This window comes from Mirounga leonina, unplaced genomic scaffold (assembly GCF_011800145.1).
Source record: "Mirounga leonina isolate KUSES-001 unplaced genomic scaffold, KU_Mleo_1.0 Mir_180, whole genome shotgun sequence".
Taxonomy (NCBI): Eukaryota; Metazoa; Chordata; class Mammalia; order Carnivora; family Phocidae; genus Mirounga; species Mirounga leonina.
Window position 1 is genome coordinate 16,696,567 of NW_023270469.1, and position 25,162 is coordinate 16,721,728.

Sequence of the window (25,162 nt, forward strand, 5' to 3'; positions counted from 1 at the left end):
TTGTTTTTTTTAAAAAGACATTATGTAAACAATGAGGAAATATGAAGTATGGACTTTAATAAATTGATATTAGTTCATTAATTATAAAAATGTATCATACTAATAGAAGCTGTTCATAGGGGAAAACAGGTGCCCACTTCATGAGAACCCTCTGTACTATCTGCATAATTTTTCTGTAAACTTAAAACTGTTCTAAAAAATAAAACTTAAAATAATTTATATGAAACCAATACATACTGGCAGCTAAATCTATTTACAGAGAAAACAGGATGGTTTGTGGGCATGCAGGAGTGAAGGGGGTTTTGGTTGTTAGTGATGTGGGCAACACTGGGATTCATCTCAAAATTCTACTTGGGAGTCCTAGATAGCTCTTCAGCAAATCTGGCTATGGTTTGTTCAGCCACAGTGTGATAACTCATACTGAATCTCCTTAGCTCTCCCTATGGCCTAGCCATGCAGGGTCCCTGAGAGATGCAGAAGACCCTTCCTTCAGAGGTCATAGTCCATAACTGAAGACACTTGAATACACACACACACACACACACACACTGTGTGTGATTATAGTATCTGCCTTAGGTCACTTCTTCCCTTATGATCCCCCTCCCATTCAAACCTGGGTCCCCATGCCCTTGATGGGACCAGAAGTAGACACTGGGATACTATCCGGCTTACTACATTCTCATTTCTAGGAATTAATTTCCATTAGGCATTTGGACTGGAAATTAATGTAGCTACTTTGATTGCTATTGATCTTCTGATTTCTAGTCCTAGTTCGTTCTGAAGTCCAGCTATGCTTCCTACCCTTGAGTTCCATCAGCTATTCATAACTGAGTCATAACAAGTAGGTTCCCTTCTATCTATAGTATCTTAAATAGGTTTCTTTATCTTATTCTATGAAAAAAAATAATTGGGGCACCTCAGTGGCTCAGTCCATTAAGCACTCGACTCTTGATCTCAGCTCATATCTTGATCTCAGGGTTGTGAGTTCAAGCCTGACACTGGGCTCTACAGTGGGCATGGAGCCTACCAAAAAAAAAAAAAAAAAAAAGAGCACCTGGGTGGCTCAGTCGGTGAGGTCTCTGACTTTGGCTCAAGTCATGATCTCGGGGTCCCAGGACTGAGCCCCATGTGGGGCTCCCCACTCAGCAGGGAGTCTGCTTCTCCCTCTCTCTCTGCTTCTCCCTCCGTTCATCCTTCTCGCTCTCTTTCTCAAATAAATAAATTTAATCCTTGGGGGGAAAAAAAAGAAAAACGAATCTGGGTATCTTTTTTAAGTTAAGAGTATTTCTTCTTTCCAAAGATACTTAGCACAGAACAGAAAATGAGCTTCTGCCCTATGAGAGCTAGGGTATATACTTCAGAGAGGCAGAATCCTTACAAAGACATCATTACCAAGGCAGGCATTTAAGGTCAGATAAATTGCAGAGGCCATAGCGGTCAGTATATGGGTGTCAGAACCAAATTTGAATGAGCTTAAGACAAAAAACAAATTTACTGACTCATACATGAAAGGTCCAGAGGTAGGATTTAGCCTTAAATGAAGGTCAACAAAGATGTTCAAACAGAAGTGCACTAGTCTATATGGATGGTCCAGATCATAAACAAATGGGCTTTATTTCTTCCAAATGTTTTCTAGGACAGATTAAAGGGTACATTTTTGTACCACAATACTTTAAAATGGAAGAGAAGCATAGCTGAGGTGCTATCTTGTAATTATTAGTAAAACATAAGGCAAAGTCGCTCAATGAAGAGCAGGGCAGGGTTTAGGATAAGAACTAAGGAAAAACTCAAAAAAGATTTTTTAAAGGCTTCAGGGGACAAAGGGGGTCCGATTGGGAGTCTTGGAAAGCTCATCTTCCTGTGCTGTTCAGGGTGGAGCTTCCCCCATTTCTCTATTTGTTCCTGATTATCAGACTTTTTGGGTAGTTGCGTCAGTGGGCAGATTTGTGAGAAGCTTCATTTTTACTGTGGGCACCACCCTGTTGCTCTGTAAGGTAACACCACCTCCCCTTTCTGAAAAACTCAGATGAAGAAGCTAGGGGGAAAAAAATCATCTCAGAAGAAAGCTTCTCTAAGGAAAAGTGAAATTTAAGCACCTGGGTTTTTTTCATTTTTCTCTTTCCTGGTCCCTGTGGTTCTAAAGTTAACATCAGTGTTTCAATGACCGAGATTAGGACCAGGAGCAAACGAGAGGAAACTGCTTTGAGGCTGGCAAAAAACAACAACAAAAAACAAAAAATGCCATGTCACACTTGTAACAAACAGCATCTGTTAGTTGTGTTACGTTGTGCTTCCTTTAATCACACTTCAACGTGAAACATCTTTTCATGATGTAACAATCTCAAAAGCTAGAAATGAGTTTTCAAATCTTTTGGTACATGGTGCGAAGTACAGGATTTCCACTTCTCAGAAGTCCACATGATTTGTAGAGAAGGTTCAGAAAAGGCTAAGTTCAAGCAAACCAATTATCAATTACTTCCCATTTAAAAACTATAAATTTAGGGGCATCTGGATGGCTCAGTCAGTTGGGCATCTGACTCTTGGTTTCAGCTCAGGTCATGATCTCGGGGTCATGAGACTGAGCCCCACATCGGGCTCCACGCTCAGCATGGAGTCTGCTTCAGGATTCTCTCTCCCTCTGCCCCACCCCCCTGCTCGTATGCACATGCACGCTCGCTCTCTCAAATAAATGAATCTTTAAAAAAAAAAAAAAGTGGGGCGCCTGGGTGGCTCAGTTGGTTAAGCGACTGCCTTCGGCTCAGGTCATGATCCTGGAGTCCCAGGATCGAGTCCCGCATCGGGCTCCCTGCTCGGCAGGGAGTCTGCTTCTCCCTCTGACCCTCCCCCTCTCATGCTCTCTCTATCTCATTCTCTCTCAAATGAATAAATAAAATCTTTAAAAAATAAATAAATAAAATAAAATTAAAAAGTTGTTTCTAATAACGTAGTTCAAATCTAAATTCTCACTAACTGTTTTTAAGAGACTGTTTTTAGGGGCGTCTGGGTGGCTCAGTCGTTAAGCATCTGCCTTCGTCTCAGGTCATGATCCCAGGGTCCTGGGATCGAGCCCCGCATTGGGCTCCCTGCTCGGTGGGAAGCCTGCTTCTCCCTCTCCCACTCCCCCTGCTTGTGTTCCCTCTCTCACTGTGTCTCTCTCTGTCAAATAAATAAATAAAATCTTTAAAAAAAAAAAAAAAGACTGTTTTTACAAGGGATGCAAAGATCATCTTATTTTATTTAAGATTTTATATATATATATATATATATATTAAGATTTTAAATAAGATTTAAAAAAAAAAAGTCTTAAAAAAATTAAGTTTTTTAAATGCCGGAATATATGTGATTAAGCTGAGTGGTCCTTTCAATATACACTACAGATATCTATTAAGCTAATTAATGTTAGGTTACCAAAAATACCTACAATTGCCAGCAGTTCAGTAGACTGTGTGGGTATTTCTTACCTTAAATTTACATAATTGGAATCACAATCTTCTACCTCAGGCTTTCAGGAATAAACCAGGATTTGTCAAGCACCTGCCAAATACTCAGTATCATGAAGAGTGCAGTCATATGAAGTATTAGGACTGGAGATTAAATATTAGATTCAAACACTAGTAGTAAGAATGGGCCTATCCTTTCTATCCTTTCCTGTTGGTAATTCATGTGACAGTGAAATAACCAAGCCCTAATGAACGATGTCTCATTAGTAATGTTAGAAGGCTATCAGTACGTTTTAAAGGTAATTATAAAAATTGTTTATTTCCCTTGTTTAATTAACACAGTCGCTAGAACTTCAATCTCAGTGTTTAATTTTCCCCAACAGTTTAGCTATTTCCAAGAAAAACAATCATTTGAAGACTGGAATTGCAGATAACAAAATATTATTACCTTGTACTGGCTTCTCTTTACCAGATCGTTTCAGTAAAAACAGAACTCCCAACTGGTCTACTTGGTTGCCACTTCACGTCCATTAATACAGCAAAAGTCTTGATTTTTGCCTCTTGTGATTATCAACCGAGCAACTAACTTCAAAAAAAGGGCAGCAGAAGGAATACTGAAGAACCACAGAACTGTCCAGCAAGTTACACTAAACACAGTATTAGCACAGATACAGGTAACTTTCATGCTTCTCAAATTCTTTTCTTCCAGAACACCTTAGGATTACAGAGCCAACACTTCTGCTTTAAAAAAAAAAAAAAAAAAATTAATAACTGTAGTCAGGGCAAGAAAAGGAAAACAGTATCTTTATTGTGTGTAGTTCTAACAAACATTCACTGTGTGCACATTCCAGCAGAAAGAGACAAAGATCTTTGTTCAAAATATGCTGAAATAACATAGGTAAACAAACTCCATTATTGAATACACAAAAGGAATGTTAATATTACTCGTTCACAGTTGAGGGTAAAGTAAAAAGAAAGGAAGTTGAAGAATCATAATATTTTGCCCAACAAGCACACGTAGAATATAGGTACAGGAAAAGAGCAGCTCCTAAAACTTATGAGTAAGATGCTAGATATTGGGTAGGTAATTTGACAAATACCTCTCTGCTTTCTGGAACCTCCCTCTGAAATCACCCCCACAAATTCCAAACCAGGCCCTTTCAGAGAACAACAGCCAACTGTGAACTAAACTCCCCATTACTTTTGTGATATTTGGCAACAGAGTAAGATGGTTTAAAAAAAAAAAAAACAATCTCTTGTTGAGACAAGACATGTCTGAATCCATTTCTCTCAGGAAAGGAAGTAATGAACATTAATGTTCTGCATTTCAATCTCCTAAAATGGAATTTAACCAGATAGGTATCACTTGAGATTTGAAGCACGAGATACCATAAGTAATGATATACCTGGCCTATAAATATAAAGCATTTCTCATTGCTCCACATCGGAACTCAATGAGTATAAACTCAACAATGCTCTCATCTCACAACATATGCATTTATGGCAACTGCTAAAAGAACTTAACAGGCTCAAATTATAGGTGCCAGTGGATTTTTGTTTCTGCTTAAGAGGTCGCAAAAGAACTAAACACAGCATCAACTTTGTCCCCACTTTATTGTCTTTACAAATGTGGAATTGTTTAGAAACCGAAACCAATTACTAAGGGACAGGGGCTAGGAAATTTTGGAGACCTGGTACTCATATCCCCATGTGGGTGGCACACGTTGTCCCTCATCTCCTCCTTTTGTGACCTCCAGCCATCATGTGTACAGCGTAGTGTGTGGCCACAACTGGTCCTCCTCAGGAACGAACAACCCACCACCCCAGAGACCAGCCCTCCGGGGCCCCATCAGCCAACAGAGACTGGCTCCACTTACTCTCCAGAAGGGTTTTCGTGACCTACCGCTGTTGAGACTGTTACGAGAGTTTGAGTTTACCTCCTAAAACAAGTCCTTTTTGATGGATTTGTATTATTGTATTATTCTACTGTTTAGAAAAACCTCTGCCAATTCGCACACTAGCTCTACCTTTCGTCTGGCTCAGCAGAGTAACAGTGAATGGACCCAAACGTGGTTTTTCTAGTACAAAGTGACATCAGGAGTAGATCAAAAGGAGCCCTGGGTGTTGGATGGATTTCATGGACGGTAGAGACAAAGTCTGAAAATCTTTTCCTCTGGCTCCGAGGAAAAACAAGTCCAGATATAAACAGGAAAAGAAAACCAATATGAAATAGAAAAGCTACCTTTTATGTTAGTGTTCACCCTAAAAATATATTAAAAAAAAAAACAACCCACCAATTTCACTTAAGACTATAACTCTTTAACATTTCTAATCAGCCAGATGTTTTTCATTTAATTTTGGAGACTGCCAATATACTTTTAATTGATCCAAGTTATCTGCTGGCTTAGTTTCAGCCTCAATGTTCCCCTTCCAGTTCCTCAATAGTCCTTTGTTTGTCATTTCTACCCCAATGTGGCCCATGTAATCATGCAGCTTAATTATTACAGCAATTATATACCAATTCTTATTCAAGGCAGCCCTTCCTTATGCCTTCAAATGGGAGGAGCATCAATAGTCACACCACTTTTGTTACATAATCACCAAAGGTTTTTTTCAATAAATTGTCTAAAAGTGGCATCTTATACAAAATATTTTCTAAAGATAGAAGTTTGACTATTCCCACACCCCTGATATATAAAAGTCTGCCAAAAATCCCCTAAAATTTCTTTATAATATCATATCCAAGTGTGCAAATACAAGGTTAATATTATTTTGATGAATTCTGAATTCACGACAGGACCTGGGTTGAACCTTTTCTTAAATAGTCTGCAGGGGCAGACGCTGCTTTGCGGGGGCCTTTTCTGTCTTGTCAAGTCCGTGGCAAGTTGGAAGTGAAGGTGGGGCAGGGGGAGATACTGAGTAGTGTCCATGGTCCTTCTGGAACCAAGCCGCTCCTTGCTGCACAGGATAGTGGCTCAGAAGCAAACTGGTAATGCTTAAAAGATGGGGAGAAAAACCACCACAAACAATTGTTGGCAGAAAACAGCCCATACACTGTCTCCTCAGCTGCTTCCATAGGGGAAAAAAAAAGTAAAGTCAAATAAGCCAGAGAAATTCCTGAACCAATAAGGAACACTCACTAATAAATAGTATTTCTTCTAAACAATAACCTACTCTTCAATTAAAGGAATAAAAGGAACAAAACTTCTAGCTGGTTGTTTTTTTCTTTTCCCCATCAATGGAAAAACAACAAAACCACAAATTGGAGCCATGGAGGTAAAATCCGGACGAAATGGAAAACATTCTCTTGTCACGCTCTCCCCCTTTCGAAGGCCACTTCACTATGTAAGTTCTTTTACTGGGGCTAACAGAAGATCAGCTACTGTAGCTTTGATCAAGTTGGACTCTTGTTTTTGTAAAACGGGGAGTGAAAAAATTCACTAATCTTAATCGATAAAAAATTTTTGGTAAAGTTCTACATATAGAATTATAAATTTGTATCTAAGCAGTAAGACAGCTAGGGGGAAAAGAAAGAAGATGGCTACAAAGTGGTGCCACACCAAAGTAGAGCATGAAGTCTTTGGGGGGGAAAAAAAAAGAAAAGAAAAGAATGAAGTCTTTGGTGCTTTCCCTTAATTCCCGTCCTAAGTAGTGTCTTCAATATTTTGCGAAACAAAGAGGACTAGGAATTCACCCTATCACTCACCCCAATTCATCTCTCCCCTTCCCTCTTCCTCTCTGTTCCCAAGACATACGACGGAAGCACAGTTCTGTCCAGCAGCACTTGGCGGACCTGGGGGGTGGCAAGAGCTACCTCCTACCCTAGCTCCGGAGGGAGGACAGAATTTCATGGTTCTTCCGAATTTGAACAAATACAAACAAGGAACGAGATCATTTGGCAGTTGTGTTTTGTCACAGGTGTGCAACTTTACTTCATTAATTAAACCCCTTATGATAAATAATAGAATGAAGTCAGAAGAAAAATGGAAAAAGGAAAGCTTCAGAACCAGTGTGTTGCCCTGTTAAGAACGTCTGATGTACATCAAGGAACTGGAAAGCAGGCATTTTCACCAAAGGACAATGTCACTAGGACATTTGGATTGTAATTATAAAACCAAGTTCAGAAACACGAAGGGGCTGGTGGAAGCCAGCGGAGGGAGGGGCATTGGCAGGGACACAGAACAATGAGCAGGTGCTTTGGGAGTAAGGCTCTAGGAAATGAAGGACACTGGCCCCAGGTCTGGGGTGGGCATCTGGCCAACCATCTGGCCTCCAAGGGGGAAGCACACACCCAGCAGGATTCGAGAAGAGGGCATCGCTCTGCCTCCAAACGAGTCTCTAGCTCGCACTCCCAATGGATATGCTTTCCAACTTCCACATGGTCTCCTCAGGAGGATTTGCTTTCCGCCGTGTAGTAACGGTACAGGAAACCTAAGACAATAGCGCCTAGGATGGGCAAAATCCAGTACGACCAGCAACTAGAAGTGGGGGGAAAGCAATGAAGCCATGAACACCTGATACCAAACATTTGCTATCTCTCAACACCCACATTTTCACATTTTTATGAGCAAAGAGTTTTTATTTACTTTGGGAAGTTTAACCGCTTTTAGCACCCAAGTAGCAAGAAAAAACATTTGGATTGGTATGATAATATTAAACAGTAAGTTTTAAAACATTAAAAACAGAATGCATAGTATGATGAAAAAATATATACATACATACACAGTTCTTTATATGTTTTTACAAAGACAAGTAGTGGTTATATCTGGATTACGGATGGCTTAAATTTTTCTTCTTTGCGCTTTTTTACATATTTTATAATTAACATTTTTAAACAGGAAAAAAGCCACCATTTTATAGATATAATTACAAATTTAAAAGCAATACCATCTGATACAACTATTGGCAATGTTTTATCTGTCTCACATGTATTTTCTAAATTTAATCCTCAAAACCACCCTATGAAATAGGTACTACTATTACTCTCATATACACAGAGAATACAAGCCTTGTACCCAAAATCACAAAGCGAATTGAGTCAACCCGTCTGGTTCCAGACCCATCCTCTTAGTCTCTAGTTAAGTTTGGACACTAACAAGGATACACACCCACATAGAACATATTGAAAAGTTAAATAAATAAATGGCAGTTGGCTTAAAAAAAAGCTGGGGTGCCTGGGTGGCTCAGTCAGTTAAGCAACCAACTCTTGGTTTTGGCTCAGGTCGTGATCTCAGGGTCACGGGATCGAGCCCTGATTGAGCCTGCTTGAGATTCTCTTTCTCCCTCTCCCTCCTGCTCTCTCTCTAAAATAAATAAATAAATCTTTAGGGGGAAAAAATAAGGTCAAATAAAGTTAAATAAATCGCAGTTGGCTTGAGAAGTCCTGTAAGAGACTTTCCTTAGGAACTTCAGGATTGTCATCACTCTCTTTAAAATAATTCTTCTCTATTCAGCTCATTAGCACTGCTCATTTTAAAGTGTAATTTTTCCATGATCCAAATGACCTGCATGCCCCTCTACTAAGACATACGCAGCCTTGGTATTAAAAGGTTTTGAAGCCAATAAAACCAGCCGAGTTTCAATAACAAAAATGATTCTCCTTGCCTAAACATGCCTGGCACTTTGTACATTTAAGTATGGCAGAAAGCTGCCCCAGAGTTCAGAATGTCAGCCACGGAGCTTAGTGTAAAAAAGCAAGCAAGCAAACTGGCATGTACAGCAGCACTATGGCACATGGGAACTTTGAAGTCCAGTGTCCCCAGAAAGGTAATCAATTCAGGTATCTTGGAGAACCACAAGAGACAAAAGTAGGGTCCTTGAGAAAACACTGAAGAGAAATTCTTCCGTGCAAAAGACCGAGAATGGTTGACCACCAGTTCTCATACAATCCTTTGCAATACTTAGCTGTCACTGGGGATAGAAGCAGAGGAAACGGACTGATGCTGCACCAGAAGAGCTTTAGGTGCAACAGTAACTTCCCAGCCACAAGACAGAACTCTGGTTTTGGAGATTTGCTCAGGTTACTGCATGTAGTTGTGACTCATTTGTTTTTATTGCTTTGTAGTATTACACTTTATGAATATACCAGAATGGATTCATTCTATTTTATTATTTTTTGGATTCATTTTATTAAGGAATGGTTATTTGGGTTGTTTCCAGTATTTTGCTATCTTGAATAATGCTGTTATGAACATTCTATGTATGTGTTTCCTGGCATACTTGTGCACACATTTCTCTCAAATATATCCCTAGAAATGGAATTTCTGGGTCAAAAGTTATTCATACTGCCAAAATCACTAGATAATGCCAAATTCTTTTCCGAAGTGATTGTACCCATTTATGCTCCCCTAAGAGGGCCTAAGAACCTTGGCAATCCACTTCCTCAACAACTTCTCTTATCTGTAGAATTTTCAATTTTTGCTAACCTGGTAGTTGTAAAATATATCTTATGATTTTATTTTATTATTTTTAAAAGATTTTATTTATTTATTTGAAAGAGAGAAAGAGCACACATGAGCAAGCAGGGGGAGGGGCAGAGGGAGAGGGAAGGAATCTCAAGCAGACTTCCCACTGAGTGAGGAGACAACTTAGGGCTAGATCTCACGACCGTGAGACTATGACCTGAGCAGAAACCAAGAGTCCAACATGTAACCCACTGAGCCACCCAGGCGCCCCTACCTTATGATTTTAATTTGCATCTCTCTGATAACAAGTGAAATTAAACCTTTTTTTTTTTCATGTGCCTGTATTTGGGTTTCCTCTTCTGTGAAGTGCTTGTTTAAGTCTTTTCTCTCATAGTCCACTAAATTTTTTAAATTGATTTGTAGGAATTCTTTATGTATTCTGCATAATAATTCTTCTTTTTAAAGATGCATTTATTTATTTTAGAGAGAGAGGGAGAGAAAGCATATGAGTAGGGGGAGGGGAATAGGGAGAGAATCTCAAGGAGAATTCCCACTGAGCACAGAGCCCAACGCTGGGCTCTCAATCTCACTACACGTGAGACCATGACGCGAGCTGAAATCAAGAGTCTGTCCCTTAACCGACTGAGCCACCCAGGCGCCCCTGCATAGTAATTCTTAACAAGTGCTATGTGTAGCCTAAGTCTGCTGCAAGTTTATAGCTTGTGCTTTCAAATTCTTTCCAGAGTATTTGGCTGAGCATAAGATCTTAATATTAAGGAAGGCGAATTTATTAATAGTTTCCTTTAAGTTTAAATTTTTAAAATTCTCTGTCCTTAACCTCAAATTAAATTGAGGCAAATGTATACCTTCCAGAGCTCATACTATTGTATTCCTAAAACCACGGCAAGGGATATTTGAAGTAAACCTTTGAAAAAAAAAAAAACCCAAATCCCTGAATACGCATGCAATGCATATTTTTTCCTTCTATAAAATGCAATAATAGCACATACCTTACAGAGTGGTTGTGAGGATTAAATGAGATTAAGTTTTAAGTGAAGTTGCATAGCGGGGCTGAGCTGCAGAGACTGTTGGCTTGACTTAACAGTAGTTAGCTGTCCATGCACTGGCCTCTCACCAAATGTGATTCCAAATTATGTCACAACATGATTTAAAAATTACTCAAAGCATGAACTTTTGAGATTACTCAAAACGATTCAAACTGTCAAAATTAATTTTGCTAATGGTAAGGAACCACTGAATTTGCAGTAATTTTGGCCAAAAAAATATACTAAAACCCCCTGACTGGTACTTTTTAAAAACTGAAATGTAGTTAACATATACTGGAAATATAGTAATACAATATTACATTAGTTTAAGGTGTACAACACAGTGATTTGACAAGTTGATACTTATGCGGTGCTCACCACAAGTGTAGCTACCATGTGTCACTATATAATACTTTCACAATACTCTTGACTATATTCCCCACTTTTCTTCCCAAGTCAAACTGTATTCTTCAATTATGTTATACATGTATATTTATGGAAGAACCTCTGGCCAGACATTATGTTGAACATAAGGAAGTCCATTAAGGGTATACTAACCTTTTGCATGGAGCATCTTTCGAAGGGTCCTGAAGAAGATGCATATTCAAAAGTTACCAAGAGAAACAAAGAAGGTTAATAAGTATGTAAATCTTCCTGAATATCTATATAAACTTTGCAGCTGATAACAGAACTTCATCTTTCATGCAGTTTGATGTTTATAAACCTAATGCACTGGGAGGACCAAGAATTCTATTTCTGATAACATACTGGTAATCCCTAGTGAAGAACAAGTAAGGAAAGCACAGAAAAATGGCCTAAACTTTCTTAGATGTAGGGGAAAAAAAAGGCTACTGATACAAACTATATTGAAAGGAACTAGCTGCAGTCACAATGACATGCCTAGTTCAGCCGGGCCTGCCACTGGCAGTATAGCAAAGACCACATTTTCTGAAAACGTATTTTAAAAAATCAAAACTGTGTCAAAAAGATCAAATGTGAAATGCTCTAGAGCATGCAGATGATTGCTTTGTGGCTTATAGAAATGAACTGGTTACTCTCCGAAATCATAATAATTATGATTAGAAAGCCTAAGGCTTATTTAACAATGAAATGGGAAGAATGGAATTAAGGGGGGGGGAATATCAAAATAACCTTAAAAGCAAATTTCTGGCAATAAAAAGTAATAAAGTACTGATCCATGCTTCAACATGGATGAACCTTGAAAACATTATGCTAAGTGAAAGGAGCTGGATACAAAACACGACATATTATACAAGTATTATAGAAATCCATTTGTATGAGAGGTTCAGCATAGGCAAATCTAGAGGCAGAAAGTAGATCTGTGGTTCCCTAGGGCTGGGGTGGGTGGCAACAGGGGAAGAGGAGTTGGAGGGGAACAGGAATGACTGTTAATGGTATGAGGTTTCTTTCTGGAATGATGAAAATGTTCCAAAATTATTGTGATTATGGTGGCACAGCTCTATGAATATACTAAAACCCCCTGACTGGTACATCTTATAGAGGTAAATTGGATGGTATGTGAATTATATCTTATAAAGCTGTTATTAAAATTTTTAAATCCAATTTAAGTAAATATCTAATGAAGTTCTAGAGTCCATTAATTAGCTGTATATACAAAAGGCCTGCTAACTTACTGCCAGAGGACAAACCCATTAGCATAGGTTACTGCTGCCCAAAATATCCTCTTTGCCAATATGTAGAAGTATGCTAGGGTGTGAACACAGAATATGAACTCTGTTTAACCACAATTTTCAGTAATCACGAAGAATTTCCAAAAACCCTACATACTGGTCTAGATACTTTAGAGCAGATCATGAAATGAGTTTTAATTTCATATACCCAAACACTGCCATGCAAATGAATACATGCCCCAAACCCAAAAGAAATTAGCCTACAGGCAAGTAAAACTTTTAATAAAAAGTTTCAGATAAAGCACATAAATAAACTACTATACTTCTTTGAGACCTTGATGATTAACTGCTATCTGGGACATTTCTACTAGAATATCATCAGTCAGGTTAATTAAAACATATTACTAGTCGATCTTTGAGAAATACAGCAAATGTTTTATACATTTGGAAGGTGCTGGTTGTAGTAGTTATGGTAGTGTGTGTGTCAGAGTAACTTATAATGTTGCCTTATAAAAGATTCCACTACAGTAGCCATGAAATAATTGAATTTCATCAAGAAAATGTCCATGGTCTTTTATGCTTTATCCACATATATACCAATGATTTTGGAACAAAAATGTACAGTCAGTATTAAAAAAACTAGGACAATTTGAAAGGCTTACATGAAGGCATTATAGAGTAATGTATGTGTTATGTTTAATCTGTAATCATAGTAAAAGCCAAAGTTCATATTACTGGATTCTCTAGATTTCAAACCTTTAGCCTCTTTTACAACTAAAGGCCTGGGATGTGTGCTAACTGGAGTGAAACTCAAGACAATGCAGAAAGCAACTGAGAAAAGAAAGAGAAAGACCAGAGAGAAGACCATAATACGCTCCAACTGTAATAGTTTCTAATAAGCAATAAAAAATTTTAAAAACACTTAAAAAACAAAACAAAACAAAACAAAAAAACTAAGTACCTCAATTCCTGTTTTAAGATCATTCCATCCCTGGAGGCAAAAAGACCAATTTCCCTACTACTGGAGGAAAGAGAAGAGAAAGAAGTGGACCCCCTCTTTAAGACACTGACAGCCAAGTAAATGCCAACTACAGTGACTCCACTTTTAATCAACTATAATGAAAGAGTTGTTTAAGGCACTGCTCTTAGAAGCCAAGTACCTCAGCCAAGTTTGGAAAGAAGCCAAGTACATTATTTTTGATTTAACAAAATTAAAAAGAAAAGGTTTTGTTCACACAAAACCTTCCTTCACCCCCACCCTGCCATTCTTTCTATGCACAGCTCCCCAATTCCCATTTCCACTCCAAAGCTCTGTGCTCAATCTAATGGATGCCTAAGTGAAATTCCTACAGTTTATGATTGACTTTAACTTACCCCTTTGTGTGTTCAGGCATATCTGGCTGGTTATGTCCTTGCCCACATCTTAATTTACATGCAACATTTTTGGTCAGGAGAACAGGGACTGCTCAATTTTGGCATGGAAGGCTGTAATTGCAATACTATATGATTTCAGTTACAAGAGAGCAGATTAAATCCAGAGTTCTTCTACCAAAAGCCTTACCAAGTAATTAATATGCATGTTTCTGGAATACACTTCCGAACTACTAAACTGTTTGTTTTTTTTTTTACTTTTTTATTTTTATTTTTTATTTTTTTAAAGATTTTATTTATTTGAGACAGAGAGAATGAGAGAGAGAGAGAGCACATGTAAGAGGGGAGGAGGGGCGCCTGGGTGGCTCAGTTGGTTAAGCGACTGCCTTCGGCTCAGGTCATGATCCTGGAGTTCCTGGATCGAGTCCCACATCGGGCTCCCTGCTCGGCGGGGAGTCTGCTTCTCCCTCTGACCCTCCTCCCTCTCATGCTCTCTGTCTCTCATTCTCTCTCTCTCTCAAATAAATAAATAAAATCTTTAAAAAAAAAAAAAAAAAAAGAAAGGGGGGAGGAGGGCCAGAGGGAGATGCAGGCTCCCTGCCGAGCAGGGAGCCCGATGCGGGACTCGATCCAGGGTCTCCAGGATCATGATCTGAGCCGAAGGCAGTCACTTAACCAACTCAGCCACCCAGGCGCCCTGAACTACTAAACTGTTTTAAGCCTACTCTGATTTTAGTTCAAAATTAACAGAAATTAACTGTTTGAATAAATTGGTTTCTTAAGTTCGAGGTTCATTAAGGCGTTAATTTCCTCATAAAATAAATAAATAAACACGGACTCTGTAGGGTAAAAGGAAGTATTTCCTAATATCTGAGTAGCCTTTTTATTAAGCTGCTCATAACTGAAACTATCTACAGCCTTCAAGTTCAAAGGTAAATCAGTTTCCTCACTTATAAAATGAGAGGTTCAGACCAGATAAACTCTAATTCTAAAGCCATATTTAATTAACTCAACACAATTTTCTGGCCCAAGGGTATTTCAGCAAAATCTACAATAGCAGCCTTCTAAAGGTTAGAGAGAAGGAAACACTATTCTCCCATGTCTGGAAAGACTAAAGGAGCACTACCCACATGTAGATTTTTCTATCTTATACCTGGTATACAGAGATATGCTCTTCTAGATACTATGATTCCAAGAGGCACTGTACCATAAGTATGGACTCTCTTTGATATGGTTAAGAGAATGACAAAGAAACGTAGTAATTGGCTAACATACATGAAAGGATTTAGGGGTCAGTGGGCATGGTTTCACCTTGAAAACCATTTTTGAAAAAACGTGGGAAAACACATGCTTAAGGAATAGTGTACTCTGTCAACAGAACATAAACATAGGAAACAATGCACCAGAATTCTGATTATGATGCATTAAAGTATATAGACAGGGCATTTATAAAGTGAACCTTCAGCCTAAACAGTTTAGACTTTCAGAGATTTAAATAGAAGGGAAACCTACCGCAAATGTATAAGGACCTTTTTTTTTTAATGAGCTTATGTTTTATTTCCTAAATTAGATGCTTGCTATTCCAAGAGGATTCCAAGTATTTAAAATTGGAAAAAGTGGATTTTTAGCCACATGACACCTTCAGTGCAGCTCATGAGTATTTGGGTGGTCCGATAGTTTTTGCAGCTTTTTATTTAGAACACTGTGGTTTCTATGTGGCCAGTAACTTACGAAAAAACAACTTTGGAACTTTTGGTTTCAAACACCATTGGAAAGGATTTCCCCCCCATAATACAATGGACTTTATAGCATGAACTGTCACAATATGAATTTCAGTATTAATTTCTTAAAATCTAAAAAGTTTGACTATTAAAATACATGATTTCAACATTTTATAGTCCCAACTATGACATGGCCATGTGTGAATCTTTTTTTTTTTTTAAAGATTTTATTTATTTGTCAGAGAGAGAGAGAGAGACAGAGCACAAGCAGGGGGAGAGGCAGAGGCAGAGGGAGAAGCAGGCTCCCCGCTGAGCAAGGAGCCCGATGTGGGACTCGATCCCAGGACCCTGGGACTATGAAGGCAAGCCGAAGGCAGCCACTTAACTCACTGTGCCACCCAGGTGTCCCCCATGTGCGGATCTTGAGGACAGCCTTCTCAAGAAGCTCCAGTGTATTAATAATTACTGTCTTGTAAAGTATGTATCATCCCTAGAGTCAGCCCAGTCAAGTAAAAAATATCTCCCTGCATGTAAGGACAAAATTCAAAGCTGAAAAACACCCTTTAAGACAAATTTCTGTATGACTCTCTCGAGAACCCACTGTGATAACATATATAAGATATCACTGAAGAAAAAATTTCAACATTCACAGAGTAATTTCTACTGGGACCAAAGAAGTGAAAAATTTGTTCTAACACTGGAGGACTAATTTGAAAAAGATGTTACCTTATCCTTCTAACACCTTCTTATGCAAAACTACACACTATTTCTAAATAAAGCATTATGAGAAGACAGTAATCCTTGAGATGCCTCAGCAATGGATATTTTGTTTTACAAGACGGATTTTGCCATTACATTCTATGCTTTATTTCAAAATAGTATGTTTCAAAAAAGAAATGTTAGACAAAATCAGGAACAATGAATCAACCATGCAAAATTATTTGGTAAAGAGCAATCACCGCTCAGCTAAAGGGCACCTGCATAACCATTCCAAACATTAATGAACTAGGTTTTATGTATGACAGGAATATTAAACAATTCTTTGAAGGAAATTTTTGGTATGATGCAACTAAGTAACTACATTACATAATTATAAACAATGTATTCTTTTTAGTTTCTCTCCCATAAAAGAGAAGGTAAACTGATTATTATGTATGTGTTCTAGAAAACTATTGTATAACAAAAGTGAGTAGCATCAGGAAGAAAAATATGTATCTGCTTTTAAATGCAACTTACAGATTGCTTCTAACATACATGGAATTTACTTGATTTCAAAAGTTAACTCTTAACTTAAAAAATGAAGTTTAAATAACACGTTAAGCCTTTATGGAGACGATCTTATTTGTTTTTATTTATTTATTTAAAAAGATTTTTATTTATTTACTTGAGAGAGAGAACAAGAGAGAAAAAGAGCATGAGGGGGGAGGCAGAGGGAACAGGAGAAGCAGACTGCCCACTGAGAAGGGAGCTGATGCAGGTCTCAATCCCAGGACCCTGGGACCACAACTCGAGCTGAAGGCAGACGCTCAATTGCTCAACCAACTGAGCCACCCAGGCGCCCCACAATCTTATTTGTTTTTTGGGGTTTATTTTTTTTTTTAAAGATTTTATTTATTTATTTGACAGAGAGAGAGAGAGACAGCAAGAGAGGGAACACAAGCAGGGGGAATGGGAGAGGGAGAAGCAGACTTCCCACTGAGCAGGGAGCCCGAAGCGGGGCTCGATCCCAGGACCCCGGGATCATGACCTGAGCTGAAGGCAGACGTTTAACAACTGAGCCACCCAGGCACCCCTCTTATTTGTTTTTAAAAAACACATCAAATCCTGTTACGTACGGCAAATGCCATCTCATCAAAATTCTTGTCTATGGGATACTGTTAAACAAGAATCACTAACTGCACTGTATGTTAAATAACTAGAATTTAAATAAAAAATTTAAAAGAAAAAGTGGGTTTCTTGCAGGAAAAAAAAACAATCACTAAGATAAAAATTTTAAGTAAAAAAAAAACAAGGTATAGAACAGTATGTGATTTTTTTTTAAGGAAGGGATGTTGGTCTGCTTATCAACTGACTGATCAATGGATCGATCTGTCTGTCCACCCATTTATATTTATGAATGCACAGAATCTCTTGGGAAGAGAAAACAAGAAAATGATAGCTGGCTACCTCTGAGGAAGGAGAACTGGGAGACTGAGAGTTGGAGATGGAAGGGAGTCATTTTATATATATGTAAAATATATATATAAATATATATTATTTATGTATTATATACAATTAACATAATTATACATAAAGGATAGGTTTTATTTATATATAAAACGTATATATAAAAGTACACTTTTTTGCGCTATTTCAATTTTTTGCCATGTACATCGTGTACTACCCCTTCAAAAATTTAAATGGGAAAATGGTCAGGTTACTGAGTCTACTCGTTGTAATGATACCTGGAGCTGCTGAACTGTCACCTAGACAGTATCTGCTGAATAAACGAATGAAATGGTACTGACTACTTCTGCCAGGTTAGCATGTGTATGTACCTCATCTCCTCAACTGCCGGCAGCTCAAACAACGAACCCACAAGTGGACGCATCACCCAAAGGGAAACATCATGGACCACAAATGTGTCTAGCTTACTCGCTCTACAGTAGACAGGCAGGCAAAATGACACAGAAAACACCAAGTGTTTCTTTTCTTTTTTTTTTTTTAATTTTTAAAAAATATTTTATTTGACAGAGAGAGAGATAGCGAGAGCAGGGGGAGTGGGAGAGGGAGAAGCAGGCTTCCCACGGAGCAGGGAGCCCGATGCGGGGCTCGATCCCAGGACCCTGGGATCATGACCTGAGCTGAAGGCAGACGCTTAACGACTGAGCCACCCAGGCGCCCCAACACCAAGTGTTTCTAAGTTGAGTTTCCATAATCCAAAGCAGACCAAAAAAATGTTCACTCAAGTAGGAATAGAAGACTGATGGCTCTCAGCATGGGGACTATTCCAGGGAGGAAGAGATTCACAGAGACAAAAAGGTTTGTAATTCTAATCCATTATCTACGACTGAAGCAGGTGAGAAAAACATCTGCTGCCAGATCTGTAGTTTCTAAGCTTTTGCATTTTAGTTTTGTATATTTCAGGGCCTTGGATCTCAGATATTATCAATCTAACAAGAAAACAATGGTGACCATCAATTATTTACCTCTGTTGTAGCAAAAGGAGTGGGGAAGGTAGTTGCCAAAAAACTGGGGAAAAGTTTCTGATTTCTACTCTGGAATAGCACATTCTCAGTGGCTTTTTTTTTTATTTTGCTGGGGGCGGGGCGGGGGGGGGAGTAGTTTCAGGCAGGAAAGAGATGGGAAGCTGTGGGGGGAGGAGAGAAGTGGAGAAATGAAGGAAGGGAAAAGAAAGAGAAGGGAAATGAAAACTCCGTCCCCTGAGGCAGAAGTCACCTCTTAATTAGGCTTAAAAAAGAAAAAAAATCACTTCTTTGTAGAGGTTTAGGAACCTGTAACCAGAAGAAAGTATTTTTTTTTTTTTTAAGATTTTATTTATTTATTTGACAGAGAGAGACACAGCGAGAGAGGGAACACAAGCAGGGGGAATGGGAGAGGGAGAAGCAGGCTTCCTGACCAGCAGGGAGCCCGATGCGGGCTCGATCCCAGGACCCTGAGATCATGACCTGAGCCGAAGGTAGACGCTTAATGACTGAGCCACCCAGGCGCCCCCAAAAGAAAGTATTAATGAGGGGCGCCTGGGTGGCTCAGTTGGTTAAGCGACTGCCTTCGGCTCAGGTCATGATCCTGGAGTCCCGGGATCGAGTCCCGCATCGGGCTCCCTGCTCGGCAGGGGGCCTGCTTCTCCCTCTGACGCGCCCCCTCTCATGTGCTCTCTGTCTCTCTCATTCTCTCTGTCTCAAATAAATAAATAAAATCTTTAAAAAATAATAAATAAATAAATAAAAGAAAGTATTAATGAAATGAATTTTACATCCTTTACTCCATGGTGAGTGAAGAAAAATTAAGAAAGGAGACATCTACATCCTAGATACAGAAGTGCCTGTTTAAAATCGTTGTAAGAAATAAATCTGAGGGACCAGGACTTTCTTCCTGGAACCGAAATCAGGTTGGACTATAGTTCTGTGAAAACCTATGTAGATGGCCTTGAAATTTTTGCCAAAGGTTTTCCTTGCCTGATCTGCCTAAAATACAGCAGCATGACTGGGAACACTCTATAACCTACTCTCCACTTAATGGAGACTGTCCTTTGGGTACAAAAGACATAAGGAAAACAGCTTTGAATATACTGCCTTTAGCCACTGTTTATACCAGGCAGGGGCCAAACTACATTTGGAAACTTCTAAATTAATACAGAATTCAGTGAATTGAAAGGGTTTCTTTTTCTGTATTTCTTACAAAAAGTCCAAGGCTCAGCAGATTTAATTTAGCTGAGACATCTCTAACTCATTCTTTGGCCTATCCCAGGTAGACCGTGCTTCCTGCAGAAGAGAATTAAAGTTCCCCAAGTTTTCAAATGGAAAGATGGGCACATCATTTAGCAAAAAGCCTGGTGCTTGGCTACCTGGGTTACTTCAAATGCAAATTCCCAAGTCCCACCTCCAAAGACTATGAATCAGTAGTAGTGGAAGCAGGAAATAGACACTTCAGAAACATGCCCAGGGATTCCAACACAGGTGGTCCAAGGGACAGAATCTGAAAAACACCGCTCTCCATTCCCAAGAATGGTCCTCACCACATACTGAATCACCAAGGAAGAAAAATAGCAAGAAGAAGCAATTTGTAGACTTTTAGACAATTATAATTCCCAAAATATTTTCCATTGTTTCAGTAAAGGCGCTCTCATGATTGACGTGTGAAAGTGGGTTATGGCTCCTAGATACAACGTGTATCTCTGGCACAAATGGGAATATCCCTTGAATTAAATGTTTACTTTAACCAAGACCAATGTCTTCTAGACAGGTCCAATATATTCAGCAAGGCCACGCACAACTCAAACTTGACCTTCATTACATGTGCCAGGAGGGGGAAGATAGACCAACCAACAGTGCTCCGGAAGCATTTAAAAGAATCATTTCACCCCCCTTCATAAACAATTCAACAATTCAGAATAGCAGAGTGTAGCAAGACGGAAGAGTTAATTTCCACAAACACTCTGGATTGCACAGCAACAGATTGCCGACATTGCCAAGCAATGATGTTCTGGTAGCAACTGAACTGCTGTCCCTTTAAGTGAAAGGGTAACCTGATAGCTGCCTGAAGGAGGAAGTCAAGAAAAAGCCTGAAGTAATAAGGGAAATGAAGAGCCCCGCTTGTGGGAAGCTAAAAGGCTTTCATATTTTATGCCTGGTATGTTATGCAGTACACATTAAGTTTTTCAAATATTTACTCTTTCATTTTTGCTGTATCACTGAGTAAATGAAATGAGTATAGGCCTATGTGAGCCTATACGATAAAAGGATTAAATCTGGGTAACAGGGACAGAAAGGCCCATTCCAGTCAATTACTTCAATCTGTAACTCCTCAGACTTTTAAGCGAAAATCAATTTCCCAATGATTTTTTCCAACACAGAATTGTTATCACCTGTACTATTTAATGTAAGAATAAGAAATACTTTTCTACCCTGAACCCATAAACTAATTTCTTTCAAAACCATACTGGCTTTAGAATTTCCTTTTTTTTTTTTTTTTTTTTAAAGCAAATAGAAGCATGAACAAAATGTTTCCTACTGTTTAAGACTCAGCTATTCTTTTTTCCTGAGATGGCACTGAGTCCAAATTCCTGAAAAAACAGGATTTTTGCTTGGGGGGAAAAGTAAACACTTCTCTTGTTAATTTTTTTAAAAGCCGTTCTATTTGAGTAAATAGAAATATAAACACTTGAAACACATGAGAGAAAGAGATGACTTCTTACCTTGCTACCACTTTCAGGTTTAAGGTCATTCTGTTAAAAAAGGAAAACAAATAATATTTTAAGTCATATCCAAATGAATTCTCACCCTGGGCACTATGTGCTTGTTTCTAACCTTAGACCATGAGAATACATTCTGGTAATAGAGAATTCTCTGAGAGACATCAAGGTCTGTAGAAAGGCAGATGCTCTCCCTGCCCCAACTCTGGGCCTATCAGGGTCCCTTGTTAGAACGTCCACAGTTACCACCTTTAGCAAGGAATTTCCAAGAACCACCAAATCATTCTTTTAGGTAGAGATGTAATTGCATTACAAAAATCAATTAAAAAAAAAATTCCAAAATCACTTCCCTTAACTTTTCAGATAACTACCGGTGTTGCTTTACATACAAGAAGCTGTATCTCGGCACAGCGGGCAAAAGGATTTGGGAGAATATGTAGCCTGATGGCTGGGTTCAATGAGTTTCCGTTTTAATGATTCATTCCCCCTCCTTGTGTTCTGTGGCTGTTCAGCAGCTTCGTCTCTGTAAGCACTCCTAGCTCAGCTCGTTCTTACCGGATGCACATCACCAATATAGTACTGCTTTAGCATTTCTCTGGCATCAGCGGAGTGGCCGACATCTTCAAAGCTCTCACTTGCATCTGCACCAGCTTGTTCCAGCAGAACCTCTTCTCCCCCAGGATGCTACAAAGAAAAGATACTTGCTCAACATTGGGCCCGCGGAAATGAAAACTAATTTATGTTACTTTCCCCTCTTCTGCTTTTTTTTTCCTTCCTTAACGGGAGTCGTGGGACGAATCGCCACCGTATGCCAGCTGATGGGATGCCCTGGGAAGAACACAACATAACTGGTGATACTCGCACCAAAAGTGTATAATACTGGCCTAACTGGGGAGAAATCTAGGACAACAGCAAATTGAGAGAGAGTCTACAAAACGACCGGCCTGTGATCACCAAAGACATCAAGGTCACAAAAGCTACAGAAAGCCTAAGAGCAGTTCCAGACTGAAGGCGGCTAGCAAGACAGCGCAACTACAACAACGTGTGCTCCCGGCTTAACTCTTTTTGCCAACATTATCCAGACGGCCGCAGAAACCCAAATGGAGACTCTGGTCAAGGAGTATATGCAATTCTTTATTCTATTCTTGCAACTCTTCTGTACGTCTGAAATGGTTTCAAGATAAAAAGTCCAATCAGTGGTACCAAAATGACTCCCTCTATACCTAGGAAGTAGATCCTGTCTATGACTGACGAGCTATGTGTCCCTGGACAAGGTACTAAGAAACAGAGAGGTCTTTGCTTTCTTGTTTATAAAATGGAGATAACAGGAGCACCTATCTTAACTACTATTGTATCAAATGACATAAAGATACGAAATACTTTGTAGAGGTGTAGTTTATATAATAGGCTACCATCTGTGACTTTAAAAAGCAGATACATATATGTGTGTGTATATATATACATGCATAAAATCTCTCTGAAAACAATGAAAAGAACCTGGGGGCTGGGAGAAAAGGTAGAAGGAAGATTTTTCACTGCAGACCCTTTTGAAATTGTTTTACCAAATAAAGTACCACCTGTTGAGAAAATAAAATATTTAAAAATTACATTTAGCACAGTCCCTGACTTAAATATTCAATAAACATTTACTTACAATGAGCAAATTTAGAATTTACATTACATGACATATCTAAATCTGTATTTTTAAAATATCAGTGATGCTTTTAAGTAGTTTTTTATTATAACAACCTTTTAAGCAGGAATAATATTATCATCCTTATTTTAGTTGGTTTTCTTTATTGGGAGGGGGGAACAACTGGGGGAAGAGGCAAAGGGGGAAGGAGAGGGAAAGGGAGAGAGCATCTGAAGCAGACGCCCTGCTAAGCCCAAATGGGGGGGGTTCGATCTCAACAACTAAGAGACCACAACCTGAGCTGAAACCAAGAGTCAGAAGCTTAACTGACTGAGCCACCGAGGCACCCCCCCATCCTTTTTTTTTTTTTTTAAGATTTTATTTATTTGTCAGAGAGAGAGAGAGAGCACAAGCAGGGGGAACAGGAGGCAGAGGGAGAAGCAGACTCCCTGCTGAGCAAGGAGCCCAATGTGGGACTTTACCCCAGGACCCTGAGATCATGACCTGAGCAGAAGGTAAACGCTTAACTGACTGAGCCAACCAGGTGCCCCCATCCTTATTTTAAAGATGAATTCAACTGAAGCCCAAGAACTCTTAACTGTAACCTCGCAAAGTCACTTGCCTATGAGCTCCCTAGGACAAGGATAAGTTCTCTATTTCTCACCTAAAAGGTCTCTCTCCAGTGAGTATATCTCCCATTCCAGTACTTAAGCAGGCTGTTTTCAAGCAAGAGTAAGATAGCCATCACTCATCTGTTATTACAACTGAGCTCTCTCAGCTGCGGTGAGCCATTTGCTTTGGAATTGTGTCCAATGTGCTCTGTAAGATTTTATTTATTTATTTGAGATAGAAAAGGGGAGAGAGAGAACACAAGTGGTGGGGAGGGGCAGAGAGAGGGAGAAACAGGCTCCCTGCTGAGCAAGGAGCCCCATGTGGGGCTTGATCCCAGGACCCTGAGATCACGACCTGAGCTGAAGGCAGGCACCCAACCAACTGAGCCACCCAGGCGCCCCCCTCATTGTGCTCTATATACCTCAACTATGGAAGACAGTTTTTCCTTATGATACATCCCAACTATTATGTTGCCTTTCAGAGCAAAAGGATAATAAAATCTCTTAGCAGCATGAGATTATTTCAGGAAATGGCTGAATTTATGACTTCCTGCACGGCTCTATCTATAGCTACAAAGTATTTTCATTTTCACCACTCTCTCACCACTTATAAATAAGAAAGTGCAACACTTGGGGTTTGTGGGGGCTCTGGTGGTGATCTCAGAGTGGTGAGATCAAGCTCCCTGTCGCCCCATGCTGGCCATGGAGCCTGCTTTAGATTCTCTCCCCCTCTTCTTCTGCCCCTTTCCCCCACCACCACATGTGTGCGTGCACACCCACGTGCTCTCTAAAAAAAAAAATGCCACTCTTAAACAATTATATAATATATATCCATTGTTTTTACTGTATATTCAATCATTTCAACCATTATGCTATAATTTTTATTGAGTACTTATTTGATAGAGTAGGCAGTGATAAATAAGTTTTTGTGTTTTTATAAAAATGAATTCATACGGTATACACTATCTTATAGCTTGATTTTTTTTTTCACTGAGGCAAGGAAGGTTGGAGTGGTCAAAAAAAACCTAGGTTTAGTACCTCTCACTTCAATATGTGGTTTTAATACAGATGGTTTAAAACAAGCAAGAGTTCAGGGAATCTTGATGACTGTTTTAGAACTCTATAAACTTCAGAAACTATTTAAAATCAAATGGCAGGGGCACCTTGGGTGGCTCAGTTGGTTGAGCATCCAACTCTTTCGGCTCAGGTCATGGTCTCGGGGTCATGAGTTCGAGCCCTGTGTGAGCGAGGAGTCTGCTTGAGATTCTCTCCCTCTGTCCCCACCCCCCACCCAGCGCTTGCTCTTTCTCTCAAATAAATTAAAAAATAAAATAAAATAAAATAAAATAAAATAAAATAAAATAAAATAA

At 39.1% G+C, this 25,162-nt stretch overlaps 2 protein-coding genes and 1 pseudogene across 4 annotated transcripts in view; 1 reads left to right on the plus strand and 2 right to left on the minus strand.

The window, feature by feature from the left end:
* Positions 1-4,227: 4,227 nt before the first annotated feature.
* Positions 4,228-25,162, minus strand: part of LOC118023622 (cytochrome b5 type B) — a 38,227-nt gene continuing 17,292 nt past the window's right edge. The window contains exons 2-5 of the mRNA XM_035024886.1: positions 22,104-22,232; positions 21,552-21,581; positions 11,449-11,477; positions 4,228-7,918 (exon numbers count right to left, since the gene is read on the minus strand). Coding sequence (XP_034880777.1) covers positions 7,828-7,918; positions 11,449-11,477; positions 21,552-21,581; positions 22,104-22,232 — 279 coding nt within the window. The 3' untranslated portion in view covers positions 4,228-7,827. The remainder of the gene's footprint in view (positions 7,919-11,448; positions 11,478-21,551; positions 21,582-22,103; positions 22,233-25,162) is intronic.
* The window catches only part of NIP7 (nucleolar pre-rRNA processing protein NIP7), a 94,384-nt gene continuing 91,377 nt past the window's right edge, over positions 22,156-25,162 (minus strand). For 2 of the 3 annotated variants that reach the window (XR_004682859.1, XR_004682860.1), the window contains exon 7: positions 22,156-22,232. The gene's annotated coding sequence lies outside the window, so the exon portion shown is untranslated. The remainder of the gene's footprint in view (positions 22,233-25,162) is intronic. The other variant, XM_035024885.1, reaches the window with a different exon arrangement.
* LOC118023389 overlaps positions 22,806-25,162 on the plus strand; it is a 3,759-nt pseudogene continuing 1,402 nt past the window's right edge.